This window comes from Tympanuchus pallidicinctus, unplaced genomic scaffold (assembly GCF_026119805.1).
Source record: "Tympanuchus pallidicinctus isolate F22 unplaced genomic scaffold, pur_lepc_1.0 scaffold31, whole genome shotgun sequence".
Lineage (NCBI taxonomy): Eukaryota > Metazoa > Chordata > Aves > Galliformes > Phasianidae > Tympanuchus > Tympanuchus pallidicinctus.
In genome coordinates, this window is record NW_026294749.1 from 13028671 (window position 1) to 13050705 (window position 22035).

Consider the following 22035-nt stretch of genomic DNA (forward strand, 5'->3'; position numbering starts at 1 on the left):
CAGGAAGTTGCACAGTGCAGTGAGGTCTCCCCTGAGCCTCCTCTTCTCCACACTGAACAATCCCAGCTCCCTCAGCCGCTCCTCATAAGGTTTGTGCTCCAGACCCCTCACCAGTTTTGCTGCCTTTCTCTTGCACACTCTCCAGGGTCTCAGTGTCCTTCTTGTAGCAAGGGGCCCGAAACTGAACACAGTACTCAAGGTAATTATTTCCCAATAAAGGTGTTACAGCTGTCGTCTTCATACTTCTTCTGATGTAATCAACGGTTTGTTCAGATTCCTTTCTTCTACAACTGTTCTCATTATTATTTTTGCAAGTAATGTTGGTATTTTAGAGGATTTTCTCATGATGTACTGAGAAATGTTTTGTTTTTCTTTTATGTGATACCATTCTAGCACTTCTACTAAAAATTATCTTGCAAATAAGATTAAATCCAACCTCTTGGTGTTTTTTGCATATATAACTTCTCTTGCTGACTTCTAAAATATGCCAGTTGTACAGTAAATGCTTTATTCTAATGTTAATTCAGCTGAACTAGAAACTAGATCTATAAATTCTCCACCTCTAGAATGTATTTGAATGTTGTATAAAGAAGAAAGCATTTCTATATGTTGATTTTTTTTCTGAGCAACACTGATAGTGAGATATCTGCAACTTTCTGTGTTTAGCCCTAATGAGGAAAACCATAAGCCACCTTCAGCTCTGGTTGTTCACTGAAAATGGGGCAAAATGTTTCTAAATGCAGCTCAATAACCTCATTTTGACATATGCATCTACCTCCATGTTCTAAATCAAACACATCTAGGCTGTCAACACTAATTTGACATAGTTAAAAACGAGTTGACTGAGCCATGTAAAACAATTTTCAAGCTGTCCGTAACATAATTCTGAGCTTTCTGTGTATACAGCCTTACAGCCTCATCACACATCTTAGCATGTTTTTACACTTGAATTCTAGCCACTGTTCTCTGTGAATGATATTTAAACTTGCCCGCACAAGTCTTAGTCTAATCCTGAACTACTTTTCCTACCTGTTTTTGTTTTATCAAGGTACTCTAATATTTGTATTTCAACAAAGAAAAAAAAGATGCAGTATAGCAGCATATATGCTAAGTGCTTTGAAGAATCTTTAGAACATGCACAGTGCTGGGCTGCTGTAATTATCTAGAGCTGTAATTAGTTTGGAATTCTGGGGTTATAAAAATGCAGGTCCACTTTGGTGACATAAAGACTGGGTTATTTCTAGATACTGTTATCTGCATTAAGCAACAGTTTGTACCATTAGTGTTTAGTCCGCAGTTCTCAATAGATTGTCATAAGATGACCTACTTTTAAATTGAAAATATGCATAATTTAAGTTGCTCATTTCTAGTACATCTTTGAGGCAAAATAGCTTTCTTTCACTTTGGTAGAGTCTAAACTCTTGTCTGCTGCCATCTTCAGCAAGCAGTGAGTACAGCCACTCAGCTCTGTCTATGATGGTGTAGCACCTGCAAGTAGGGAGCCACTGGGTCAGCACCACCAGGAATATTTTTACTCTGAGTACAACTTCAACATAATTACGAAAAGCTGATGAACTGGAGCCCCCCAACTGATGGCAGCAAAAAAATCCCTGCTGTGATACACTCACAAAAGGAATAATGACCAGAATAGCCATGCTGCTAAAACTGTCTACTACAGCAGTATTAAATTTTTATTTTGATAGAATGTAATTGTTAATCTCCGTAGTTCTGGTTTCTTTGTATGTGAGCTTACATACCATTTCTTTGCCAGGGATTGAGCTGTAGGCAATATTATCTCTCGCTCCTCATAGAAAGCATGATGATACTGCTGCCTGTGATGAGCACAGACAGCTGCCTGTCTCAGATATTTTAGTGCTCCAGCATCGAACTTGCTTCATCACAGAAGTATTGAAGGCTGGATACAGCTGGCCTACTGCAACACAGCAATAATCTCAAACCCCACCTGATAATCATTGGCTTCATATGGAGCTGGCCTCTTGTAAAACCAACCACGTTTTAGTGCCTGGGATTATCTGTTGTTGTGCTTTGTGTTGTTGTTGTTGTTGTTGTTGTTTTTAAGTAATTTGTTTTTGTTATTAATCTCCAAAATTACTCATGGAATGAGTGGTCTGGCTATGCAGGGCACTTGTACAGTGCTTGTGTTGCTTACTACTCTGTTTAAAAGCCTCATGCTTTAGTCATGCAGATTAAGATACACACTTTAATCTGTTTGCAGTCACGTTGCCTAGTTCAACAGAAACCATTTCAAAACTGTCTTGGCTTTGCCATTTTCTCTGAGTTTCCAGTTAAGCCAGTTCAGAAATAGTTTTCCCAAATGTTTGTTACTATCAGCTGATGTCTGGTAATGCTTATGCTAAACTTAAGTTAAAATTATTGACCTCTGTGTCAAGCAACATGATATCTGCTGGAGAGATTGCACTTAATCTTAGTCTTTGTTATCTAGGAAACCCATTGCTTGTTAAGTTTGGGCACTGTCCTCTACAGAATGCGTGAGGGTATAAACTCTGTGAGAGAGATGAGATAATTGTCCGTGGATTTTTTGTTTGTTTGTGTTTCTTGGTGCAGAGAAAGCTTGCTTTGAGCAAGCAAATGGTGGAAGCAAGAGTGGGCAGAATGGTGGTTTTACACTTTTTTTTTTTTTAACACTTTACATTTATTCACAGATGTCCATTCTTTTTTGTAACATAATAAAACCAAGATTGGAGCTCAGAAGCTGTATAGAATCATAGAATCCTTAGAGTTGGAGGGGACTTTAAAGGTGGTCTAGTCCAACTCCCCTGCAATGACAGGACGTCTGCAGCTAGATCAGGTTGCTCAGAGCCTGATCCAGTCTGACTGTGTGTGAATGTCCCAGGGATGTGGCACCTAACACGTCCCTAGGCAACCTGTTCCAGTTCCTTCTCCATCCTTATTGTAAAAAACTTCTTCCTTATGTGCAGTGTTAATCTTCCCTCTTTTAGCTGGAAATTGCTTCCCACTGTCCTGTTACCAAAGACCCTGTTAAAGGCTCTGTCCCCTCCTTGCTTACAGCCTCCCTTCAGATACTGAAAGGCTGCTATCAGGTTGCCATGGAGCATTCTCTTCTCTAGGCTGACCAGTCCCAGCTCTTTCAACCTGTCCTGCAGGGCGGTGTTCCATCTCTTGGATCATTTTTGTGGCCCACCTCTGGATGCCCTCCAGCAGGTCCATATTCTTTTCTGCACTGAGGCCTCCACGTCTGGATGCAGTACTTCAGGTGAGGCCTCACCAGCATAGAGATAGACAGGATCACCTCCCTTGGCCTGCTGGCCACACTTCTCTTGATTTATCCCATGATACAGTTGGCTTTCTGGGCTGCGAGGGCACATTCCTGGCTCATATCTAGCTTACCATCCACCAGTACCAGGGATGATTCACTGATAATGTTACTGTGCTGCTCTCAGCACTTCATTAGCATCTTGCTGCTGGCTGCCTCCTTTGGCATTGAGATGCATCAAAAGAAACAACTCAGGGTTTAGGCAGTGTGCCCTCTCAAATTGCAAGGTGTTGTTTTAATAATACGGTAAGATTTCTAACTTCATGTCATTTTTTAATCATATTTAAAATCCTTTCACAAGTATTCTTTTGTTAGTAAATTGGATCATTTTTATTAACAAAAGTCATGATCACTAGTCTAGTTTTGCATGTCTCTCGGTAAGTACTTAAGAATAAGAGAAGTATTATGACTTCTGGCAGAACTACGCCCTAGCTAATAGCTTGAGGGATGGAAGAGACTTGTGGAACTGTAAAATGAAGCTTTTTTTATTGCATATTGGCAGGTTACGTGCAGATGTGGTATGACTTTTTCCTCAGTTACTTATAAAGGTTTATGAGATGGGTGCTCTTCTAGTGCCTGTTTGCAGGCATCCCTGAAGTATCCACTTCTGCTACTTTTAACAGTTGTAGGCAGTTCTGGATTTTACCAGTTTGTTGTTGCCTGGGATAAGAGTATATTGGTGTTGCTCCATTTCTTACTCTTCTGGCATCAACAGGTATTTCTCTAGATTTTCTGATCTCTTCTTATTTAGATAATGCTTCTTTATACACAAAGAAAGTGTGGAATTTTTGCTAAGGACTGTCTGTATTACTTGTGGGTTTACTCACCAGCTCTTTCTTCCAAGGTTTTGCCTAAGCTTTAAGTCAGGAAGGTTACTAAAGCATGGTTCTTTTATTCCACTACAGGATTTTTGTTTTAAGATTAACAATTGTGGAAAAAATTGGAAGGTTACTCAGGGACACAAATTGAACTATGTTTAATGTAATCTACTGATAATACCAGTAAGATACAATAAAAGCAGATGGTTTGATCCATCAGTTAAATTAAATTGGTCACAAGCAATGATAACACTCCTAACCATAGGTTTCCAAGTCGTTGATCTGCAGGTTTCCACTATTCAAGTTGTGGCTGTACATTTAATAGAGATCCTTATCTACATTCTATGTCTCGTCTCATATACTGTTCTGGCATGGGTGCCTCTGTAGACATAAAGCGAAAAGGGGCAGGGAACTGGTGTAGCTAGGCAGTAACCCACCTTAAAAAGGTACTCAAAGGTAAATAAATGAGCTGTTAATATCACTGAGGTTACCTGTTCACCACAGAATCAGATATTCCAGTCTAGTTGCAGGATGCTGAAACTGATTGCCATGCTTGCTTCTGAAGGTCTTCTTGTAAGGCCAGGACATCTGTACCTAGATTTAAACTTTATACCTACTTGTTAAATGTGTAGTTTCAGCTTGATCCTCAGTGATGTTATCGATGGGAGCAGAAGAATCTTGGGATAAAGGAAATCTCCTTTTCAGTGTCCAGTTTTCATCCAGTAATTTGTGTTTTTATTTGGCTTTGTAAGAAAAAGCAAATACGACTTCTAAAATTGTGAAGGTGAAGTGAAACTTCAGTACCCTGCTTCCCTCTAAAAATGGTGTAAATTCATGATCTTGATAACTTTATTCGAAATGACATTCAAGTGTCAGATCAGGAGTGAAAGTTTTATTAAGTTTAATGTTTGATACTGTGCTAGTAGAAGAAAGCTTGCAGTATTAAAGCAAGGTGTAGAGCCAGTGAAGATTCAAACTAGAGTTTTTACAGAAAAATACACAGTGTCAGTAAAAGAAAAAAAATCATTTCCAGTAGTTCTAGAATGACCTTTGGTGATATTTAAAAAGTAAGATAAAGGGGAGAAGAACTTTGCTTTATAGAATAAAATAAAGCTGGAATTAAGACTGTAAAAAATAAATAAATAAATAAATAAAAGAGGAATCTTATACAGAGAACAGGTGTTTATTCTGAATAGATCATGTGAATGTGTGGTCTAAGTTAGTTTGGTATGTTCCTTGTGAGAATTATCAGGGGAACTTTTACTGGAACAGTGTTTTAGAAAGTTTTATGTCCCCAAGCCTGTGAGCAAACTGAACTCCTATTAGACTTCTGAAGTGTGCTTGGAGAGTCATCAGTAAAATGTTAGAGGACTTTAAAATGTTTCCCTTTTGGAAAGCTAATGCAGTAGTCTTTTGCTTTCTATCTGAGAGTTTGAAAACAGCTCACATATGACATCAAATGCTGAAAATTGCATTTGTGGTATAAATACTTCAAGTTCTGATCATTACTTTTGAAATGCTTTCATTTTCTGTAAACCCTCTGAGAATATATGCTAAAGCAAAAGCTAAAGTATTTTCTCCAATTTAGCTCCTTCTTCTTGTGCACTGATTCCAGTGTAGTAGCAGTTCAGAAAATCCATTATGAGAGAAACTGTTTCTCCTTTTTCTTGGTGAAAACATTTGGAGGAAAGGAAATACGAAGATGGTACAAATAGGGGTAGTGTCTTAAGAAAGAAAAACATTTGGACTGAAAAAAGAGAACCGATGGTGATTTCTATTAAATTATAAGGCAATGTTATGAGAGAAGTAGTGGGAACTGGGCGTACAGGATGCTAGAATACCAGAAAATTCGTTTTGGCAAAGAGTTCTAGGCTGTTAAGAGCATGAACCAATTATGTTCGTTCTGTCTCTTGAGTTTTACAGTTAAAATGGGAAGAAATGTGGTCTGTGACAGGACCACTCCTCCTTTTTCTACATAACTATTCAGCAGCTAGTTTCTGCCCACATCTTAAATAGGCCTACACACACTGGGAGAGAATGGAGAGAAAAGTGTAGACAGGTAAAAGAGAAGGCTGCATTTTGAAGTATGTGTTAGTAATTCAAGGAATAACTGCTTTAAGTTTTTCATAGCTAAGAATGCCGTGGTGTCAGTTACCATTTTTATTGTTTTGTATGTAAGTCCTAGGCTCAAGAACAGAGGTGGCTGTTATCCTTCCTTACTGCTAAGGTACTGCTGACCCTAGTTTAGTTTGCTGTCACCCAGGGCCTTTTCAGTAGAGCTGCTACCCAGCCATTCAGCTCTGTTCAGTTGCAGTGGGATCTGTTCCAAGTGCTGCAAGAGGGTTCAGTATCTATGCTTAGAAAGGGAATTCTGATCACTTCGTCTCTGCCTGTACTACCTCTCTTAAACAACAGCCTATCTGTCTGTTCTCAAAGCATATCTGGAGCTTTAAAAAAAAAAAAAAACACTAGAAGCAATCTATTCAAAGTTGTTTGAAATGAATAGAAGTTATATCATATTTGTAGTAAGAGGAAGGATGATATTCCCAAGTTCTGTGGTAGTTTGAGGAATCTTCAGGTTGTTTTAAATTGTCAGTGTAAACACTTGCTTTGGATGCAATTAGAGAAAAAATATCTGCAAACTTAGAGAAGCAGAATGGCAACTTATATAAGGAAATGCTGTAAGAAGTAACTACGTATGACAACTGGACGATGGAGCGTGGGCTTGAGGTCTTTCTCCTATCACAACCAGATGTACAGAGAGTTTGCATCCTTTATAAATTGTACTAAGAGAAGAAAAAACCTTTGTGGAGCAGGGGAAGATTTAGAGTGTGTTTCAAAGTAAAGGACTTAAGTATACTGCAGTTCAACAGAGAGCAGTATGCTTATATGGGTATGGGTTCTATAGATAGTTTGCATTGCTGCCCAGTTAGTCTAATTTCTGTGAGAATACTATGATGTCTACAGAAGGAAATGTTTTTTGGAGATTTAATTAGTGTCTCTTGCCACTTATTTTTGTTCCATCTGTCAGACTGTGTTGTTCAAGGCAAAAGCTTCCTGGTGCTTGCACTTAATAGCATTTAAATGTCACTTGTACACTGTTGGTGGAGTGTCTTAACAATACTGATTTTATTAATAATGAGAATTCTGGGTGATAGTCAAAGAAAACTCAGTTTTTAGTTTTTCCACATAAACCATTTATGCTTAAAACAAAATAAAACTTTTCTGATTGTGTGGTTTTTTACTTTGCAGACCACTGGTCTGTCTTTTAAAGTATCTGTAGCTTTGCAAGAAAAATATTAGAAATTTGAATGCAAGATTTGGTACTTTTGTGTTATACAATAGATGACAGCTGGTAAGCATTAAATAAAAAGCATATTAACCTGAAAGAACGAGGAACATGAATTTAAGACCATCTAAACTTCTTTACAAGTGTCTCTGAAGGGAAGGTGTATAAATTACAACTGATAGAGCGCAATAGCATTACTTGATAGAGCACAGTTTCAGCTACAAAGCAGTTTTTCAGCAGTCACCACCATTTTCACCAGCAGTGAACAAGAGAGTGCTCATAAAAATGTGCATGGCTGTCCAGGAAGGGGCCTGTCCTTCGTGTCCCTGTCACCACTGCTGAAATGCATTGCCCACTGCCTCACTGTGGCAGCATTCACTCGTCTCAATAAATGTTCTGCAAGTATTAATGAATGTCAGTGGGTGCGTTTTTCCTGCGTGGATGAATTCAGTGGCACACCTTTGTTTCATACACGCTTCCAAGCTATGTGCTATTTTGGCAGACTGCCCTTCTGCTACCATCCCTCATAAAATCATAGAGTCCTTACAGTTGGAAGGGACCTTAAAAGGTCATCTGGTGCAACTCCCCTGAAATGAACAGGGGCATCCACAGCTTGGTCAGGTTGCTCGGGCTCTGGTCCAGCCTCATCATTGAAGTCTCCAAGGAGGAGGCAACACAGAAGCAAAATGTTATGTAATATTGGTGGGAAGATTCAACCTTTACTGCTATACCACCAACATCTGTCTCTGCTGTTATAGGCCAGCATAATAAAATAGGTCACTTTTGGAGCTGGCCTTGTTGATTATAATAGAGGTGCCAGGTATGATATTCAAACATGAAGCATTCCAACATACTTTATTAAAAACAGGTTAATACTAAAATTTTCATTATGCGAGGGAGATTTAAATAGGAACATCAAATCACATATGATATCAGTAAGCAAAACTGCTTTTTTGTTGGTTGTTATTTTACTGATTCACCACCTTCTGAATGAGCCTGTGTTAATTGTGACAGAGGAGAAAATCTGTACACAAAGAGACCAAGGAGCATTGAACCCATGTGTGTGGGTAGTATGGGACTAGAAATCAAGTCAGAAATTTGAAATGAGAAAACACTGTGATGCCAAAGAAAGAAGAACTTGCTGTTGTTTCTTATATTTTCTATGACTGCCCAGAAGAAATGAGACTGATGTGCAGTGCATGTTATCCCTTAAATCTTACATACTGAGGAGTGACATAGTGACGTTTTTACAGAACAAAATATTTTCTTTCAAAGTGCAAGTCCAGATCTCCTAGTACACACTTTCATTGTGTTGTAGGAAAGTGTAATTATGCCCATGCATCATGTCATAATATCTTTTCTCACAGCATCTTAGAAGTCTTACTAGATGTTCTTAAAGGTATGGAAGGTAATGTCCTGATTCTCAAGTAATTGATCATAAATGGCAAATAAGTGTTAATAAGAATATACATAAGAAGCTATTCCATTAGGTGAGACAAAAATTACAAAACAAGTTTTTTATAAACAAAAAAAAAAAAAAAGATAACTAATGTTAGCTAACATATTTGGAATAAAATTTGTGATGCTAATCTTTTTTGTGTTTAACATCTTGCTGCTAAATCATACAAGTGCTGTAGAGTATGGCAAAGTAGCTCAGTCACGAGATCTCCATCTCTTCTAGGAAGTTTTATGAGGCCTTCCATGTAAACTTGCAGAGGAGGGAGGGATCTTAGTTGACCATATCTTACTACATTTGTATTTTGTTTAATGACAGGATAAGGTGATACTGGATGAAAAATGAATGCGATGTTGCAAAAGTAAGCTGTACAGTGGAGATCAACCTTATGGAACTGAAAAGCTGTTTACTAATAAGAAGGAAGTTCCTTCAGTGTTCTAAGTGAGGAATGATTCTTTTCAGGAGACTCAAATTTGATTGTAGCAGCTATTCTCAGTGAAGAGCCAAGGCTTAAAGCTTTTTTCCTCACAATTGCTTTTTTCATACTGTAACTGATAGACTTTACTGGAGGCTGCTAATTGTTATGTTTGCAGATCAGTAACGTTGGATAAGCAGAATTCCACATCACAGCGAGCAGGAAGCACTCATTACAGATATACTTCTGTTCTAGTGTAAAGGTCTGACTTTTTATGCAAGTCAGAAATCTGGTTGCTCCCTAAACCAGAAGAGCTGTCTGTGGATAGAGAAAAAAGGGAACACCTCCCTCACAGAAATATCATGGAGTCACGCAGTGTCTGAAGCTGGAAGGGACCCATGAGGATCCCTGAGTGCCACTCCTTTCCAAATGTGCCACAGGGTATTTAGAAAAGATAAGATATATTTTACAGAACACATTTTGAGAAAGCTGATTGCTTTTCAAGTGCTGCTGCTGCGGAAGAACAAAGCAGTAATGGGTGGAGTCTTGGTTATTGTTAATGCTGTTGTATTAGAAAGGCACAGTGAAATGTTTTATTCTCATTTGCTAGTGAAGAAGCTGGTTTTGTTTTATGTTGTGGGCTTCATTTGTTTTGCAGACAAGTATAACGTCTGAATCTCAGCTTACAAAGGTGACCGAATGAATAATTGAAAGAAATAAAACTATTGTTTTATACGTTATTCCTACTCTTGGTTCTTATAGTAATTATAATTTATATCAAGAAAACAATATAAATAAAATACAGTTCCATTTTTAAAATACCTTTGTGTAGAAAGCCAGACTATCAATGCTGATTTTTTTTTTTATAGCTATTCAGTTTGAAAATCAACATTTTTTGAGCTGGTGTTTTTTTAGATTCTCTTTTACTGTCCTTGTATGCTGATTGTCAAGAATTCTGCTTTATACACTTTTCCTTTCTTTTTGTTCCAGTCCTTTATGCTGTTATTTCTGGTAGGCAACTTCTGGTCGGTGCTGTTTTCTGTCTGGACCACTAATCTTAGTTTTAGCACCCAAAGCCTGTCATCACTATTTTTTTCTTCCCTCTCCTAATCCCTTCATTGATAAAGTGATTGTTTCATATGTTTGATCCAGTGCTCAATTTATTATGATAAAATTATAAATAAACCTTTTTTCTGGTTTTTGTGTTTACCACATTATTTTTTTTTTACTTGTACTGTTCATTCATCCAAACTCTAAGTAGTGAAATTCCACCTTCCCCCCAGCTCCCTGCGAAAGACATCGTAAGTTATGTGCTACATAAAATTATACAAATATTTTATGGAGGTATTTATATACAGAATATTTTTATTATCTCTGTATATGCATCTATATAGTATATGTAGATGTTATATATGGGAACATTATATATGTGGATTATAATGTATATTCATGTATTTATAAACTTGTAGAGAACTTTATACATTTTTATCTCTGCTATTGCAGTAGTTTTCCAGTTCCTTCTTCAGAAGGTACAGCTTTTATGCTGTAGAAATTGTAGTGAGGGCAGTCAGTCATTTCTTCTAATCATTTTCCTCTGCATCTGCTCCTTTTACTTGCCTGCAGAAATTGTAACTTCTTTTTCTTCAAATTTCTCTCCTATTTTCTGATGAACTAGTCCTTTTTTTTTCCCCTAATTTTCCCCTGTAATTTGATATTTACACTTTAGGTGCTGTTCTGTTTGGTCTTTCGCAACTGATCTATTTCTTGCTGTGAATCAACTTGCAGATTGGTTCTGAAACTACTGCCTTAACTCCATGACCAGTTAAACTGTGGTAGAAAGTATTATTATTATTATTATTTTTTTTTTTTACTGAACAAACTTACATTCTTTTGCTACTCATCTAATTCTAACTTGATTGTAGAGTTCTGCTTTGATTGTCAAAAAATTTTACTGAGCAGTGAGTGAGTCACCCAGGCACATTTGTTGTCTTCTCAGGTTTTGTTTTCCTTTATTTTTGCTGAGTTTTATGGAGGTGCAGTATTGCAAGGAAGCGATAGACCATTCAAAGCTTGTGATTAACTGTCCTGCTATTTGCAGCTTCCATAGTTACCTACAAAACCAGTCTTTCTGATAGCTCTGATGTGTGGATTTTTGAAACTACCCATCCTGCTGGGTTTGGATCTTCCTAGAATATGACTGTATTGAGGGCAGAGATAAAAGAGCTCTGCCTCGCTGTGGTTTTCTTACTTCATAACTAATTGGTTGCTCTGAAAGCTTATCATAAATACCCTAAGGATTCTGCTGCAGATTTTTTTGCTGTGTGAAAAGAAGTGTTTGCCTATAGCCATAAAAATAACTGCAGCCAGCTTCTGATACTATTTCTTTTTCTATAAGAGCTTTCTTTGCCTTTGGAATTTTAGTAGAATTCTGTTTTTATGCTTCCTTCTCGTTTCCTTGACCCTTCAGTGTTGTTATGCTTCTATTTTGCTACTCTCTTCGCTAGAAATTAAAAAGATACATTGAAAGAGAGATTGTAGAACTCAGCTTTTTTTATCAAGTGTGAAATGCAACAAACTGATGTGTATGTAAAAAGTGTATTTAAAAGTGTTTGTAAAAATTAGACTAATACTGAATTCTAGTAGAAGGCATCTCAACATTAAAATAAGGAGTCATCATAGACAATTTATTCTGAAAGAAGTTATTTAACCAACACCTGATTTTGCTCAAGTTTTTAAGTATTAGTATTTAGAAGTTTTGTTTTCATAGCTCTGTGCTACCACAGTAAGAAGTTCAACTCCCAGCTGCTAGAAGATGGAACTGTTGTTCTGCCTGGTTTGATTTACAGCCCACTGCTATCATTTACCATTGATCGTATAGACGCAGAAGTACTGCTTGGAATTCACAGTTATTTGATGTCACTTTTCCCCCGTCTCATTTCTGTTGCTTCTCATTTCTACTACTGCGTTAAAGTTCCTAATAGGCTCCTGATTTCTATTGCGTTTAATGTGAAATGGGTATTAAAACTTCACTGTCCTGCTAAAAGAACATGGTTTGGGATAAAGCAGAATGGGATCTTGGAAGTAAAGGAAGGGTTGGAAAGATAATGGGATCAAATGAAGAATTATGAGGGCGTATGAAAACAAGCCATCTGTCCTCTAGGGAGACTTCTCATATTCCACAGAGCAGGCCAAACTCTTTCTCCAGGGGAAGAACGTCTTTTGGCAGCATTGCCTCTGTGCTCTGAAGAGAAATCCAAGTGCTAACAGAAGTGCTCATTCTGGCAAAACTAGGATGATCAGCAGCATTTTGAAGATGCGTGTGTCTCAGGGCTAGCTGTGTTGCAAATGTGGCTTCAGATGCTTTAGAAATAAATGATGATAGAATTAAAAGCCACCATCTTCTGCATTTTCTGTTACGCAGATTTGCTTGAAAATTTACAAACCACATGCAGTATACTTACTGCACTGTACAGTTTGTGTCCTGTAGTTCAGAAATAACGTGTAAGTGCAAACAGCTAATTCCTTCCATTTTGTAACAAATAATTCATCTTCATACGGATCACTCAGATGTTAAGGAGATACCAATCCCAAAATACGTTTTGCATTTTAAAAAAAAAAAAAAAAAGCCAAAGCAGCCCTGAACACTGAACTGGTTTGATTCTTAGGGACACTTCTGAGTACACTGGAGTTGCAGGATGCTAGCAATATAACTCAAGATATTCAAAAACTAATAATAAAAGGCATCATGTACCTTTTATAACTTCTTTTTAACACTTCTGTCCTATCATATCTCAATTACTTATGTACAGTTCAAGATACTCTACAAGAAATCATTTCAGGTCATGTTTGAATTGTAGACATACTAGCCTGACCAGAAACATTGGGACTCTGTTATTCAGTTCATTGGAAGAGCAGTAAAATAAATGCAGTGCAGCAGAAGCTAGGTACGTGTCGCTTAAATATTAATGTTTGGGATTTTTTAGCCTATCAATTTCTTTGAATGAAGGGCTTCAATCTCTTTTCAGAATAGGAATTCTGAAAGATGAAAATGATTGTCCTGATATTTTTTAGCACAGTTGGCTGTTTCGTTACATTACTTAAGTGTGCAGTTTGGATGCCATCCTAATTTAAGTGGCTTCTAAGGATCATCCCTTACTGATTATTTTCATAAGCAGTCATTTTTCAAAATTGGCTGTATTTATGTAGCTCACACGTGCATTTTTAAATGCTTTTCAGTGAAATACGACATGAAAGTTAGTGTAACTTACTGGTTCTACAGATTAAGTGATGTTCTTGACTTGCAAGAAATGTCATCCTTGTGAAGTGTGAAATAAAAAAGACATAGCAATAGCTGGAGTGCTAGTTTGGCTAAATCATTTGTACAAAGTATTTTAAATAAATATACAGTGTCAGTTTGTGAAACATCTGTGACAAACATCTTTCTGGAAAAACACTGCTTTAGTAATGAAGCTCTGCAGTTTTAAATACTGGTCTTGCTGGAAAGTAGTTTGTTCAGAGCTGTACATCTCTGCTGTCCTCTCACTGTCAGTTGCTGGATGTTGGTACCCTGGTTGCCTTCTTAGTAAAGGTCTCTGATCTCATCCCAGAAACTGTAATACCAATGGAAAACCAACTGTTGATCTGAGAATCTAACCAATTACTTTGTTTGAAACTCACTTTATCTAAGCATAGCACAGACTTTTAAAACCAGTTTGTTGTCAACTCGAGCAGCATTACAACAGTCAGGTAGGAGCAGCTGTGACTACACCTTGTGGAAAGATGATAAACCCCCAAATCCATCTGTTTGTCAGGGGCCTGAAGATTATTGCTACATATTCTATCTTTCTGAAGTCATCAGGAAGAGCTCCCTGGGAGTCACCTACGTGTTTGTTGAAGTTGCATTTGATGCTATTGAGCATCTTCACTGTTACTGGGTCCTGCATGTTGCCTGGCTCTAAATGCTGGAAAAAGAAACAGCATTTTCTTTCAGCTATTAACAAAATTCTGTATTTCCTGTTTTCTCTCCCTCCTTGCTTGCAAGATGTCTCTTGAGATTTTTCCATGAAAAATTATTTAATTCTGCAATATTTGCAGTAGAGCATTTGCAAGAGTTCGCTTTTTTTTTTTTTTTTTTTGCCTTCTTATTTCTCAGCCTTTATTTGCCTTTTGGAATTATCCATTACAAACCAATGTAAACTCTTTCTGAGCATGTTTGTATATGGATAAAGCAGGTATGGCATTAGTGAGAACTGAGAGAGATATTTCAGCTTAGGCTGAGGGAGAAACTGCTTTCTGGAAAATAACAATATCCATAGATAAGTACACTCAGCTTCTTTCCATGTTTTCCTGTGGGATCCTCACACATTTTCTCACGTTTTCATCTTTTTCTGAAGTCAGTGTTCATGCTGACTAAAAGTGAAGCTCGGTGTCTCATGATCAGATCATGAGCATGATTTGCTTTTAATGTTAATTTCACTAGTTCTGGACATGATGGAGCTAATGGATGTGATTTGGAGAGAGTCTGAAATCTTGTGCTGAGTTTTCAGAAAAGGAAACAACTGCTCCATGAAGTGGCTAAATGTTTTCATAGACTTGCCTTTATTAATTAGCATGAGCAGACAAATAGGTTACAGCAGGATTCTTTGCATTTAATTCCATTCATAGTGAGATATTTAGAAATGCACTTTTTTGAAGTTACTTCCAGATATTCCTAAATAGATAAGTATGTGCATAGTCATTAGCCAGAGTCTTAAAGAAGCACTTGTGTTAGGCATATAAATACATGCTGTGACAGTACAAAATACTATCCATTTTGTGGATAAAAGACAACGTTTTTTCCATATTATGCTTCTTATTTACAGCTTCAGTGTTACTATAATTAAGGGTATGTGACTGAATCCTGCATGTGAATATAGATGTATCTGTCAAGTTAAACAGACTAAATATATTTGATTTGAATAGAATGCTACTGGAGCTGTTTCAGAAGTTGCTTTTAAGGTACTTGTGTGCTTGTGTTTAATTTGAATTTTCATGGAGAAAGTCAAGACAACTGGAAGCATACTCTTAATGTTTACTTAACTGTCTAATAGTTATGTAATATTGACTGTATTAAAGCCTGTTAGAGGACACACTGACTCTTTGCTCTTTGGCAGGTTGATGACATCTTAGGAGAAGGCAGTGATGAAAGTGATAGTGAAAAAAAAAAGCCAGAAGAGAAGGGTGAAAAACCTCAGATTAGTGCAACAGAGGCTACAGGAGTGAAAACGGATCCGAGACCTCGGTCGTCGTCGTCATCATTATCATCATCATCAAGTGAAAAAAGCTTAACAGGCAGTGTACCCAGGTATGAGTCTGTTGAACATAAAGAGAAGTGTTAATGATGTTTCATTGTGTTCCAGCATTATTCAGTATGTTTCTTGACCTCGTAGTCTTTGTTGTCAACCCTAGTTTGTAGCTAACTTTTTTTTTGTAAGTATGTGAAATTGTCATGCTTGTTCCTGCAGTGTTTTGGGATTGGTTAAAACAAATGGTCGTAATAACTATCTGTTGAAAACCAGAGTCTCATCTGTTTTGAAAGAACTGAAGATCGCTAAACTGTGCCAATTTTTAAGTAGTCATAATCTCGAATCAGATGTTAGACAGTGTAATCTGCAGTGTTACTTTGGGTGAGGGGTTTTTTTCCCAACAGTTTTGAGAAACTATTTTTTTAGTTCTGCCTTATGGAGAGTTTTTCAATGGGAAATTGATAAAAATGAGGTTAAGATGGTTTTATGCTTTAGTCCCTTAAAAACTAAACTAAACATACTAGTCTCTTTTGCAAGAATGATTTGTATGTCCCACTATAGTTGACTAATGACTGTCAGCCAATTTGCAGGTGATCCGAAACTTGATAATTAAGTGTCTATTTTAACTATATTGTTTAATGGTTCTCAGTCTGCAGTCTCTCAAGTTTTTAAGCCTAAGAACACAGAGAAAAACAATGCAGAGAGGACAATATAAGATGGAAGTTTTAATTTACTAGTTTTAATTTACTAGTTTTAATTTCATACTAGTTTTAATTTACAACTGCAGGGTTGTCATCCTGTACCACCAAGCACTAAAAATGCAAACATGACTTAGACGTGCACTGGAGTTTTTCTGCTCACTTACAATTGTTTCTAGTTGTTTATTGAAACTGAATAGCTGACATAAACTAATAGCTTTCCTTACTGGTGGGTAAAGAGACTTTGCTCACTATTGTCTGTGGGTAGATTTCTTTGGCTTAAGAATAAATTCCATAGGTTTCAAGCAAGCAATCATTTATGGATCCATCAAGTAGGAATTCACTTTGTCCATTTTTATTAAACCTTTTAAAAACTTTTCAGGTTAGGAATTAAGTGATTTATATTATTTTGACTTTTGTGATCCAGTGATAAATCAGAGGCATTGGCTTACAGATCAAAGCAAGCATCACAATCCAAGTAAAAGTTATTGGATTCCACGCAATAAGAGCTAGTCATGAGTTTCAGTTATGTTCTACCACACAAATGATATGTGAGAGAAACAGAAAAATACCACATAATTTGTTACAGCAGTACTCGTCAGGAAGTTTTGGTTGCACTGTGTCAGGGGTTCTCCGAAAATGAGCTACGTAGGGAAATTTGCACAAACCATTTAGTTCATCATTGATATTGCTAATAATGAACATTGTTTAAAAAAAAAAAAAAGTCTGTTAGGCATAAGAAAGGTATAAAAGTTCAGTCCATTTCATATAGTTAAATTGGAATTGTAAAAAATTGCCTCCTGAGTGGAGTTTGGAAGAAGAAAGACAACCCAACGACGAATATTGTTAGAACTCCGTTTGAAGTAGCAAGACTTGGTGGCATATCTCTGTTAACTTATCTGAAAAGAAAAAAAAGAACATGCTGAGGATTATTTTCTAATACTTTTCCTCATGTTTGCTTTACAAAGAGCAAGTACATTTGTAATTAACTTCTGCTGTACTTAGGACAGCTTGTAAGTGAGCGTGGATAAGAAGTGTTTCTGCACTCAAAACAGTGCAAAGCCATGTGTGTATCTAGTAGTGTTGCTGCTAGAATAAAGTCTTTGAGAGGCTTCCTATGTAGGTTTTCTATTTTTGACCTTTCTGCTTTTTAAGAAGACCACTGTCATTTTGTTAAGTTGCATCCAAGATTGAACCTGAATGGAGTGCTAGCAAACATATGCACAAAGTGCAAGTTCAGATGCTGACTCAGTGTCTACAAGTCAGGAAATACTGCATGATTCTGTCATCCTAGTTACATTTTTAGTTTTAAGTTTTACATTGATGTCTTCATGGTCAATTGGTGTTATAGGTGCTAATGATATACTGTGCAAGAGGGATAATGTAAAAACAGTTAAAGAGTAGGATTAAAACCCCAAGACCTTAGTCCACTGCACAGAAATACTACCTCCTGGCTGAAAATGAAGCACTATGCAAGTTCTGGCAAGCTTAAAACTTCTGTTCTGAAAACTGGTGTCCTTGGGGTGCAAGGCTGTAATTTTCATTTTTTTCTGCTCAGTTACATAGCCTGGAGTTGCAACTTATTTGTTGCTATGAGCACCGTTACCTCTTGCCATGTTAAGTAAACAAAGGGTTCATGTTGTAGGGGCCAGTACCAACTATTCCCAATTATTTAAAGGCCTTGAACTGGCCTTTTATTTCACATCTGCCGTGATCGCTCTTGTGTTCATATTTTAGCTATTGATGTCTCCAGAATTATATTTTTAAATGAAGAAAAATATTTTCCATGATCCAATACTTCCATATTGTAGCTCATCTTGTTCCTACAAGAGAAGCAGCCTGCAGAGACTGTAGATCTCTTGTAAGTAATGCTCCACTTATACCTTGTCAGTAGTTACTGACATGGAGACTGTAGCATTTTAGTATAGAAATCTAGCCCTTCTATTATTGTTATTAGACTGGCATTAGCTAGGCTTTGGTCTGGAAATCTACAGAATATCATTACAGTTTCCCTCACTCATATGACACATTGAAAGTTATCATATTGATGGCAAATGGGGTGATTTTTGTTTTCTTTTAGTCCCTGCTTCTTATATAAGTCAATGAAATGCTTGCATTTATCTCACAAATGTCATGTTAAAGGGATACTGCATAGACCAAGCAGTCATATTGTCTGATTTAAAAATAACATAGTTCATATTAATCATGTTTGATCTGCCTCTTGCAATTATGAACTGCATAGCAATAAAACACATCTTCAAGTTACTTTTATTCAGAAAATCAAAGTGAGTTAAATGAGTTTTTATTCTTAAATCTTCTTGATCTTTATGCAGTTTGTGTTATTCTGAGCTGTTGCTTGTAGAAGGTATTCTGGAATAGAGGAACTGCTTTTAGAGCTTTGATCCACTGTTTGTTGAAGCAGACAGGTGCCTGACTTCAGCAAGCAATGTCAGAAGAATATATCTGGTAGAATGGACAGGAGTGTGAAACAGTCTTGTCAAGAAAACTTGCCAAGTGAAATGTGTATGGTGAGATTTTTGCCTGGTTTAGTTTCTAGATTCTGGAAATCTGCAATGGGAAGTGGTGCTCTGAACAGCAAATACAACTATTGCCATGTGCTTGCCTTCCTACTAATGCTACTAAGATCTTGGAAATAGTTAATGAAAAGCTTCAATGAAGCAGCTGATCTTATGTAGACTCAGCATGCATCAGACCTTTTGTAATACACTCAGAGGTGGTACAAGAGCTGTGGTTCAGCGATGAGACTCAGGAGATCAGGTTAATGCTTGGCCTTGATAATCTGAAGGTCTCTTCAAACCTAGGTTGATCCTGTGATTTCTCAGTTCATTAGCAGGAGCTTTGTGCCGTGTCTTTTTTAAAACTTCTGGTTGTTGTCAAATCACAGTGCCAAGTCCTGTGTTTCTGCAGTGTTTCCTTCAAGTAATTTCAGCCTCTGTAAAACATCTGTGAAGTCTAATTGTTCTGCTGACTCTGTTTTGGAATAGAAGATTCACTACTTTGTGCGTTTGGAACATGTTTTTTTTTTTGGTTTTTTTTTTGGTTTTTTTCTTAAGAGGGAAGTATGATAACTAAATAGAAGAACTCTAATAACCAGAAGTAATATCTGATTCATTAGCAACATTGTTTTCTTGCAAAAATTAAGCTTCCTTTATAGAAGCTGAAATGAATCAGTGAAATGTTTCCTTTAGCAAAATTTCTTGCTGGTAATTTTTGCATCAGTCCAGACTAGCTGATATTCCTGACTGATAGTGAAAACATGCTTCTAAGAATCACGTACTTTTTATGCTTTGAGAGTAGTTTATTTTCTGAAATGCTTTCTTCTATTTTGCATATAGATTATGAGTTTCTGTGCTTATGTTACAATTCAGGAAAAAAGTGCAAGGGCTGTCTTAAAGTAATCTCCTATGTTATTATTTTGACCCGTGAGATCAGAGGTGAGCGGTAGCAGCGTGGCAGCACAGCTTGAACCTTTCTATAAGTATTCTGTTACAATCTGTGGCAATGCAGCAGGTGGCAGCAGAGGGACAGTCTGACAACATGGCATCTGGCACGTAAAGAGCAAAGGCATGTCCCTGAATTCCTCCATGCAGAAAAAATGGCACCAATTGGCATTCATCAGTACTTGCTGAACATTTATGGAGACCAAACGATGGATGTGAGCACAGGGAGCTGGTGGGTGGTGTGTTTCTGCAGTGCTGACAGCAACTGTGGGTCACTTCTGCTGGCTCAGAATTGTTCAATGCAGCATGCATACCGTTGTTCAAGAATGGCAAAATTGCACAGCCAATGATGGTGACCATGCTGAAAAAATGTTCTGTAGCTTAGAATTTGCTCAAATAGCTCTCAAATAGAAATTTGCTCTCAAATAGCATGACTGTACTCTTTTGTATCTGCTGTAGTTTCCATGACAATAAATAGGAAGCGTTACTTGTGGAGTGACATATGTATTTGAAGTTACTTGCTAGCTAGCATGGTAGTCATCTGAAGTATTTCCAAGAGAGTCTAGATTTCTAAAAGGAAAGGTTTTTTTTACACTTCCTTCAGAATGTCTCTGCTTCTTTTATATGATTTCTTTTTCCAACTATAAAAGCAGTTTCTTTTAATAGCCACTGTGCTAGAAGATGGAAATGACACTTTCTTGCTTGCTTTCTTTCTTGCTGCCAAAAAAAATTTCCTGCAAACTCTTCTAAAAAGTCTTGTTTGACACATCTCATGCTAATTGAGCCAGTGTATTTGCTGCTGTTCCTATAACTTTCTTTCAGCTCCCACTCTGGAGGCATTCTACTTTTACAGTCTTTGGTCTTAAGCTTCCATATATCAGTGCTTCTCAGACAGTAATCCTTATGTTAGTAATTCATGCTTCTCTGATTTATTTTCTTTTAATGCTCTATTTCTATTCAAAATGCTTTATAGGACTAACTGTTATTAGTATGTGGTGTAAATCTTGTTGAGAATTAAGGTATTTTCAACAGCACGTCTCAAATGTAGTTGATGAATTGTGGGATTTTAAACATCTTGCCAAGGAATGTGAGTCTTGTGTTTTTATCATCTGTGTAACTCACTGAATTAAGTGAAGTCTTAGTGTTACTACACTGTATAGTCTTCCAGAATCCTTCTCTGAATGATGCATATAGTGTTGGTTTAATCTTTATGATATGGAAAAGATCTGAATTTTTAAATATTTGTGCCTCCAGTTCATCTTTTCTTGCCTCCTGTATCATTTGCTGCATCAGCGTAGCTCACTTAATCATCAGGCAGTTTGATAAAGAACCTGTCTGCTGAGATACACAAAAGGATAATATTAACTTTTAAGAATGATCTTTAATTGCTTCTTTGCCCTAGCTTTTTATTTAAAGGGGCAGGTAACTGCAAAATGAAAATCAGTACTCCTGTCTTCTGTCAACTCTTGAACATTCAAGAAAAATTAGGATTCTCTCTCTCTAGAATTAAGCATAAAGTAAGCAATTATTCCCCCACTGTAGGTAATAGGAACATATTGTTGAAAGAAAAATTCAACGTTGTTTTGCTCTCATTTATATATATTCCTTCAGACATCTAACCTGAATCTTCTTGGTGTGTGGTTGTTCTGAACAACAGCTTTTTCTTGCAGAATTGAGTTTAGTCACACCTAATAGGTAAGTCCTTTTGTAAGTTTTGCGTTCAGATTTCCCACTTTGAGAAGTGCACTTAAGTATTGGAGTTGGGTCATTCAGTGAATTTTTAAGACTACTCTTTTTTTGGCTGTTGGCCTTTCATGGCAATGGCTGTGGGATTATGGAGGAAAATGGTTCAGCTTAAAAAATGTGTTCCCACCAACCTGTTACATCTGTCTTTGCATTGCAGAAACAACATTTCAGTTAGATGCTTGTGAATTAGTCTGAATTTTGAAGCTTATTTCAATGCCTTGAATTCTCTGCATGGAATTAAGGGAGCTGGAAAGCTTCAGGAAGCAAATATAGCCCATTTGTTGATACTGCCAGTGAGATCATACATCCACAATCAAGCAAAATATTCATTGCTACTGTTGCTTGCTATAGTTTGGTAAAGAAATGCTGTTTCCGTACTTGAATGCTCCAAGGCTGATCATTAATCCATTTTAAGAAGGTTCCTCACCAAACTCACCACTGAAAGCAAGGTGTAGTCACTGAGGAGGGAAAGAAAAAAACAAAACAAAAAACAAAAACAAATGCAGTCCTAAGCTGTACAGAATTGAAGATCCCTGATAAGCAACGACCTCC

General features: G+C 37.0%; 1 protein-coding gene across 2 annotated transcripts in view; it reads left to right on the forward strand.

Annotated features, from left to right (window-relative positions):
- Positions 1-22035, forward strand: part of CTDP1 (CTD phosphatase subunit 1) — a 98964-nt gene that overhangs the window by 49087 nt on the left and 27842 nt on the right. For both annotated transcript variants that reach the window (XM_052697884.1, XM_052697885.1), the window contains exon 12: positions 15447-15637. In XM_052697884.1, the coding sequence (XP_052553844.1) occupies positions 15447-15637 (191 nt within the window). The remainder of the gene's footprint in view (positions 1-15446; positions 15638-22035) is intronic.